The 8,375-nt window shown below is 43.8% G+C and overlaps 1 protein-coding gene across 3 annotated transcripts; it reads right to left on the reverse strand.

The window, feature by feature from the left end:
- Nucleotides 1-896: 896 nt before the first annotated feature.
- Nucleotides 897-8,148, reverse strand: LOC147272703 (kelch-like protein 41b). 3 transcript variants are annotated; one of them, XM_086200053.1, is made up of 7 exons: nucleotides 7,718-8,148; nucleotides 4,109-5,257; nucleotides 3,125-3,282; nucleotides 2,719-2,826; nucleotides 1,668-1,853; nucleotides 1,361-1,507; nucleotides 897-1,274 (listed from the first exon to the last, which is right to left on the reverse strand). In XM_086200053.1, exons 2-7 carry the CDS (start codon nucleotides 5,216-5,218, stop codon nucleotides 1,163-1,165), a joined length of 1,821 nt encoding a protein of 606 aa, XP_086056179.1. In that variant the 5' UTR covers nucleotides 5,219-5,257; nucleotides 7,718-8,148; the 3' UTR covers nucleotides 897-1,162. The 3 variants fall into 3 exon arrangements, with proteins under 3 accessions (XP_086056179.1, XP_086056169.1, XP_086056189.1); XM_086200043.1 differs by having other exon boundaries at nucleotides 4,109-5,312; nucleotides 7,718-8,144; XM_086200063.1 differs by lacking the exon at nucleotides 7,718-8,148 and having other exon boundaries at nucleotides 4,109-5,028; nucleotides 5,108-5,231.
- Nucleotides 8,149-8,375: the final 227 nt, after the last annotated feature.

Raw genomic sequence — 8,375 nt, forward strand, 5'->3', positions numbered from 1 at the left:
ATCACACACCAGGTCATTAACAAGCCCTGCATTAAACTGTTAATCAGTTTCTGTTTTTAAAGTAGCAAAAACAATTACATGACCCTGCTGTAAAATGACCAATATTATTTAGCATTTATGAAAAAAAGGGTCAGGCTTGCTGGTCAGGTGCTGCCCCCTATTGGTGAAGGTGAAAAATGACTTGCTAGCTTTACAGATATACTGTGGCTAAACTTCCTTTTTTTTTTTTTTTTTTTAGCCGTGAACTAAATCAGTGCTGGTGTTCACGTTTTCTTCAGAACGCATATTGAAACTGCAACTGCTGGTACATGAAAAGGAATAATAAGCTCATTTGAGGACTGAATAATCTCTGGGTTTTTTTTTTTTTAATTTTTCTTTTAATCAAGCCAAAATACTGGACACTTCTTCGTTGCGGCTTCCTAAATGAGAATTGAAAGCTGTTGTGAGCCATGAAAAGATAATTGTTGCGTTTATGTGCTTGGATTCAAAACATTTTCTCAAGTTTATAGACAAAAATCATTGATGGTGAACTTGAAAAACGAATAAATAACTAAATATTTCCGGTGTTAATCCTGTCATTGTTAACATGAAAATGTGTATGAATGTGAAACGTACCTCAGCTCCTACGGTTGTTGCTGGCTTCCTTTCACTAGCCACCTGTTTGAAGCTCATTAGAGTGTTTAATGCCGTGACTACACTTGCTATTAACCCAGTTCCACTGTCTTGGTTACCCAAAAGTACAAAAACGCAACAAATATATGTCTTTTCTCCCTCGGCTGCCCTCAACATGTAGATCCGGTCTTTGTTACGTCTTGTTTCTGTAGATGAAACAAAATCAAAATAGTAAAAACAAAAAAAAGACTTGTTTAAAAATGTTTATTTTACAAAAGAAGCGCTAGAAACGATGTAAACAGAGCTTTATAGATCCGTCTAAATGATTTTTTAATACTGTGGGGATGGTGCAGTCTTTGAAGAGGCAGCAGAGCCGAGGCTTTATAGAACAGATAAAAATCATCTGAGAAAAATTAATGTCAAAGATCAACTCGACGCACAGAAATCTGAGTGCAGAAGATGAGAGGCCTCGGAGGCAGCTCGCTGGGGAGGAAGGAAGGGGGTGTCAGGATGTGTTGGGAGGGATTAAGGGAACAGAAAGCAATTCTGTCTACAGTTTTGGCATCCTGGCAGCGTTGAGGCGCATGGACACACAGGAGGAGCCAGCAGCGTAGCGCATCTCCCTCAGCATGCCGCTCCACTGCTTCTTATCACTCTCATACCTAAGAGGAGCAAGAGGACAGTCAGACGTCTGCAGAGAGACTAAATAATGAAGCGCTGCCCACCTCACAGCCAGCACAGGACTTACTGCCAGACGTCAGTGACCTCTGTGGGAGCCACCTCCTTGTTCTCCATCTCAACCATAGTGAAGCCGCCCACAGCGTACAGAGAGCCGCTGGTGCTCACCAGGTTGAGGGAGCTCCTCTCCTGGGGGAAGTCAGTGAAGGGCTCCCACCTGACGAGACACAACATCATGGATTTAGAGCCATCAAATGCTCACTATTATAAAGAGTTATGGTATAAAAGCTAAAATAAAGGGACCAAATAAGTAATTCCTGAAAATCTTTGCTGAGACTGATGTCTTCTCACACAATCAAGTTCAGACAGAATCCTACTTGTTTGTTGTGAAGTCGTAGGCTTCACAGGAAGCGGTGAGGCCTTCCTCGTTGACTCCGCCCGCCACCACGATCTTGCCGTCATGGATGACAGCGCCGAACATGGCTCGGGGCGTCCTCATAGCGGCCAGCTCCCTCCACTCGGACTGCTTGTGGTTGTAGGAAAACATCTTGTTGAGAGCTTTGCTGCGAGGGAGAAGAGAAATATCCAGTCAATGTAACTTGCATTATGTCAAACTCAAGTGCACAAATATGGGAGGCAGGTGGGCCAGCCTGGAGGCTCCAGTCCACGGGTGCGAGCTTGTACCATCACTGGCTATCGTTGGTAATATTGATAAAACAGTGATGCGGCCGTGTCTCATTGTGCCTTTTAGGATATGTCTTTCCATTTATGTTTTATATATAAATATATTAGAGCGAGAGGGAGAGTAAGAGGGTGTAATTTCTCCTTTCAAAATCTTCCAGGTGCCTTTGCACTTTACTTTTTATGCAAACATGTTAAATGTTTAAAATATAATTTGATATTTTCCTGTTTTGTTTTGTTTTGATTAAAACTTTGTTTCCGCTGATTGCCTGTTTTCTCTGCTCCTGCTGCACGGCGTGTCCTTGAACAAGAGAACCTCTCCTGGACAGACACACTGTGGTGCCCCGGTGGAGCTCACACCTGCCCTCTCTGAATGATTAGCAGAGGGAGGCACTGAAAAGGTTTGATTGTTAGATGGACTCCTGAGGGTTTTTACTGCTGTGTGGTAAAGCTCAGTGCGTCCTGCTGCACGCACGGCTCTGGTGGTGTGTAGTGCTGCTCTCAGCACAACAGGGAGAGGAACCAGATCCTTTACTGTCACTGTAACCTTCAACAAGAGATCTGTGTTTACCCTGATTGTAACATATGAGACGTCCCGCTCTGTAGCAGTGGAAGTGTCATCCATGATGTGCTGCGCTGCACTGCAGTCGGGCAGGATGATAGACCACAAACAGCTGCAGCAAACAGCGTTAAGGTCACACACACACACACACACACACACACATGCACACACACTCATTTGCTCACTTATCATCTGTCTTTCCTCCGATGCAGTAGACCAGTCCTTTGTGGGAGACAACAGCGTGTCCATGGATCTTGAGGGGAAGCTTTTTGGACTCAGTCCACCTCACCTTCCTGAACAATGAACATACATGTGAGAGAGTAAAACCAGTTGCCTCTTTAGGTGCTATTTTTAAATGTTGATTTCTTCCCCCTGCACCTGAATACACTGCTTCATGTCAGCTGCACCGGTACAAGGCCAAGTAAGTTTGAGTGTTCACTTCAAATGCAACAAAAACTGCTTTTTTAATTCTGGAAGGGACCAGATAAGACCTGGCTATCAAATCAGCTATATTTCAACATCACACATGTTGTTCTTTATGTTCTGATGTAATAAACCGTAAAATAACAATAGCAAGTAATAACCACTAACTCAATATCGTAGCACATGACGGTATCCAGAGACTCGTTAGTCTGCAGGTCTTTTCCGGCCACTGCGAAGAGCAGGTTCTCGCTCTCGCCGATGCTGAAGAGGCATCTTGGAGAGGGCATTGGGGGCAGGGCGACCCAGTCTGAGGAGAGGGGATCCAACTGTGGAGAAAAAGAAAAAAAAAAAAACGACAAAATTGTTGGGGGAATTCTGAAACTCTGCATTGTGGAAAAAAAAACAAAAAACAAAAACAACACTCTCAGCACCCATTAGCTCTTTATCTCCTCATGAAGAAGAAAATGAATGTATCGCCTCCACATATTGATTATGCTGTAAAATACTCAAGGCTTTTATCATTTCCTTCATTGTCTCTGTGGCTTAGACCTGACGGCCAGCAAGGGAAATAAAATCCATCAGTCACAGAAGAATTTAGATATTCTGCTGGTTACATACGATTATTTTTTTGAACCATTTTTCTCTTGTCTCTATCTTGTTTTTGCCCCATTAAATAAAGTACAAAAGGAAAAGTAGAGAGAGTGAAAAGGAGTAGAGAGTGACGGATCAGGTTTGGTCAAGAAGGAATTGTGCGACATCTTGAGAAATATGTTTCCCCCTAAAGGATGAGCTTAGTTTAGCAACAAGAGTGTAACAGAGAGCCAAACACAGCTAGAATGGCTCTGTCAAACATTAATAAATAAAAATTTGGCCCACCACACCTCTGAAGCTAATAAATAATCACATCATATCCAGCTAGATCTGTTAAAACTCTGGTGAGGACAAAAAAGAAGAGCAGAACATGCTGTTTCTAGTCTTGTCTTAATGTGTGCTAAGCTAAGCTAAGCTAAACCAAGATCCCTCTGGCTTTAGCTTCACAATGGGCACACTGGAATCAGTGGATGTGTTTTATGAAAAAAAGTTTTAAATTCATTATATGATGTTTTTCAGGATATACCAAAGGAACAAACTTTCAAATGAGGGCTTGCTTACCGAATAGAAATAACACTGCAGTGGTACATCCTTGTTTTCCTCCTCCACAAACAGTCCTCCAATAATGTAGAGCTGGTTCTTCTGAGACCCCAGGCTCACGTGGTTACGAGGCACCTGCTCTGCCATGGCCGCCAGGAAGCACTCGTTCTCGTTGACGTCATACGCCACCGCTGCCGTGTCGTTTATCATCAGGATGAAGTCGCGTGCGTACATTCCGAGTCTACGGTTGTCATTCAGGAAACCAGGGATTGAGCTGTCCTCTTCACCTCCTTCGTTGTCGGCCCCTTCCTCCCCCTCCTTCTTCTTGGGTTTCTCTGGAAGTTTCCCCTTGAAGGCATCCCTGATGACCTGCAGAGTCTTCTGCAGGTCTGGGTCACTCTTGATGATGTCATCAGTCTCCACTTTGTCTCTGAAGTACTTCTCTGGCAGCAGGCGGAAGCGGATGCAGTTGAAAGCATCTTTGAGGACCTTGGCGCGCTTGTCTTTGTCGTAGCGAGCCCAGGCCATGACCGCCTCAAACACCAGCTCTTCCTTCTCCACGTTGAGGGAGTCTCCGCCGACGATGGCGAACAGTTCATGGGCTGCAAGTTTGAGGAACTCCTCGTCTTTGTAGAGGAGCTCAAAGCGGTCGGCGATGTAGTTGCGTGCAGCCACAGCCAGCCTGGGACAGCTGAGCACGAGGCCCATCCTGAAAATGGCCAAGCAGTTGCCCACTGACAGCTTCTTCTGGAGGTAGTTCACACAGACGGTGAAGACAGAGGGGATCTGGAATCTGTTCGCCACAGCGATTATATCCTGTACATTCTCATCAGTGAGGTCAATCTCAGCTGAGTAGAGGTACTTAACGATCATGTCCAGAATGAAGGGGTTGACGTCGTCCAGGACCACCTCCTTGGTGTTTTCCACCTCCTTCCCATCCTCTGTGAAGAAGATCTCCCTGAAGTAAGGGCTACAGGCCGCCATGATCAGCCGATGGCATGGGAAGCTGCGGTCGCCTACCTTCAAGGTGCAGTCCACAAACTTGTTCTCATTCAGCAGCTCCTTCAGCCCATCCTGGAGCAGGGTGCTCTGAAACAGGCGCAGCTCCTCCTTGATGGCGTTGGCGTCCATGGTGTTTCAGAAGAGGAAATGGTGGGCAAGCGAAGGGGTCTGTGGAAAGAGGAAGGAGACGGCAAACACAGGTCCTTTTGGCAGTTGGTCCTGGCTGGAAAAGGCAGTACAGAGAAAAGGTTCGTCGTGTGAAGACCCTGCAATTTAATCCTGTCCCCTTCTAAAAATAGCCACATCTGCCCCCTGCCTGCTCCAGCTCTGGAGGAATCTGACAGGGGCCGAATCACAGCGCAGACCCCGGCCCGAGCAGCTGCTGTCACAGACTGAAGGAAGCAACTGGCTGCTGGGGGTGGTGGTGGGGTGTTTGCCACCATGATTCAGCTCTCAGAGGGTCCTGTGGAGGCTAGCGGGGGGGGACACTGCTGTCAAAGCCCCTGAATAGTTCAACTGACGCATTACACAATCACACAATTACTCGGAATGATAACTCATGACGCCAGAAATTCCCAAATATTTGTTGAAGTACGTGACAAAGGTCCCACTATAATAACAGCGCAGATTAATATGGATGCTTCACTATCACAAATGTCAGAGCTAGGATTTTACTTTTCGTAAGCAGCCGATTTTCTGATTGATGAAAAAAAAAAAACTAGGTCATCAAATCTGTAAGAGTCTAATGTAACCACACAAAATGCATTGTCATTTTAACCAGTAGTCCGAGATATTTGAGTAACGAAGACAGGGGAGCAGCAAATCCACAGATTTTAAAAGTTAATATCTGCAAATAATGCAGTTTTTCTTGAAAGAGTTATCTTTTTGTATCTCCTGAAACTACCTATAGTGGCAATTTTTGATGGTAACTTGTTCAAGCAGGATGACACATCACATTATGAGACTTAGAGAAACGAATCACAAATGTTTTGTTTCTGCTTTTGCAAAATCTTATTTCAAACACTTGATTTTTAAACCGTATTTCAACACCCTGCTGTTTCTCCTTAACGAAGTTTGCCACTCAATCATCACACAAAACTCTTATTTCGGTGAGATTCAACAGCAGACAAAAAGATGGTGTTTAAAGCGGCCCAGAGAAGTTTGGATGCAGCAGCTGTGTGCAGAAACAGGTGAGAGCCACACGTTTCTCTCCACCAGCTCTCCCTTTCCCCTGTTGGGGTTTTATTATTGCCCAACATGGGAGGATCAGCTGCTGCAGCTTCTAAAACACATTCAGTAACGTCTCGACTGCCACACATGCAACTTTTCCTTCTTTCAATATAAACAAGTGGAAATCCATGTGCCCACAGCTGCAATTTGCTGCAGCAATTAAAGAAGGTCACTACTGGGGTGGCTGGATCAATCGGATCCTGTTTTGTCTTATTTTTGTGGCCTAACAGAGTGTGTGTGGAGTGTGTAGAGTTAGGTAACATCACTCCTGTGGGCAGCACTAAAGATAGATCAGACTGAGCCACTTGTCGAGGAGTATCTGGTATGTAATTTAAGCAGAAGGACGCAGCGGATCCTGCGTAAGAAAACCTCCTGAGAGAGATTCGTGATTTTTAAATGTGAGTCAGTTTCTACTACAACTTGGTTTAGGGAATGGATCCAGAATGTTAGGGGGAGGGGCTCGTGCCTCACTTTTCAGCTCTACTTTAAAAATGGGGAGGTTCTCTCCAGGGTCATGAATATGTTCTTTTGGAACCTCTCTTGACTAGCAAGGGAAAAAAAAACACCCTCCCCTCACCACGGTATCTTAAAATAATTATAACATGACTAACAGCGCTGTACAAAAGTTCAATCATGAATTAGTCAGAGGCAAACATAAAGAATTTAAGGTTGTAACATCAAATATGTTGATAGAATCTTAATTTTCACAATATTTAAGTGAGGTGAACTAACTGCTGGAACAGGAAGTTAACTTAATGTTGGACAGACTCTGGCCATTGCGTTAAACAGTAAAATCAGACTGACGTCAAACCCAAATGTTAAATAACCAACAGAATAACAAAGTGGAAACTAAGTAAATGTTCCAGCAAAACTGACTCAAATCAACGGCAGGGTTCCAATAATGCTGAAGAAAAACATTTAAAAAATGTTTTCAGGGTGATAATAAGTTCAAATCATGGCCCTACAAGGTTCCACTTTGAAAACGTAATACTGACAACATTCTGAGGATGTTTCAAGGATGCTATTGAATGTCTGATCAGTGAAAATTCAAGAATCTTTTGCCTCAACACACATTTTTAGACTATTTTACCCAACCGTGAGAAAGAATATCCTGGGAACAAATTAAAAAGTGTGCAGACATTAAAACTGCACGTAATTCTCTCGATTCTCCAAGAATTCCAGTTGGGAAGATGTTAAAAATTCAGCCTGGACGTTACTATGATGATCTTTGGAAGATTTCACAACTTATAATCAACCTCATATCCACATCAGTAGTTGGTTACCCAACCTCAGCATTCAATTACATCAGTTTTTCATCTTATTCTTGCTGGTCGACTTACGGGATTACTGATGTTAATTTGCCCGCCTCACACAAGCAGTAAACACATGAATATTCACCTCTCAGGTGAGAGGAGCAGCAGGGGTCGACCGTCAGGTAGACACTGGAACTCTCTGATCGGGTTCCACAACAGCTGGAGGTCAGGGAACTTGACAGGAACTGCAGCCTCCAGCTTACTGGGATTTAACTGCAACAAACAGATCAAAATCACGCCAAAGTTACCCCATAATGATGCAAATGTTTACAAAGTATGAATATTTCATCGCGTCTGTTGACAAGACGAAGAGCAACGTTGAGGGTCAGCTCAAGTCTGTTCTCCATTTCTGATGAACATCAGGAAAATCTGGAGAAGCTCAATCTAGATTTGCACGTATCCGCCCATGTGAACATAAGAGCCCTGATTACAGTTACATCATCTGTCATGTTACTCTGGGGTTATACTCTAATGTCTCAGCCACAGTCCACGTTTCATCTCAGTGCACAGATTAATGCAACTGGCAACGCGTGATGTTGGATTTAAATTCTATTATCACCTAATTCTGCATGACACACATACAACAAACTGTACTTCTCTCTGGTATAATAAAGTGCAGCAACCATGTAAGATGACTCTTTTCATCCATCTTTCCTATTTCTTCGCTGAAATCTATAAGACGCACTGGTATAATCTTATGAGGACGTTGGGATGTGAGACATGGATCCTATTTTCTGCTTAAT

The sequence above is a fragment of the Aulostomus chinensis genome, chromosome 1, assembly GCF_037954235.1.
Source record: "Aulostomus chinensis isolate RoL2024-O1b breed Wild chromosome 1, RoL_Achi_v1.0, whole genome shotgun sequence".
In the NCBI taxonomy this organism is placed as follows: Eukaryota; Metazoa; Chordata; class Actinopteri; order Syngnathiformes; family Aulostomidae; genus Aulostomus; species Aulostomus chinensis.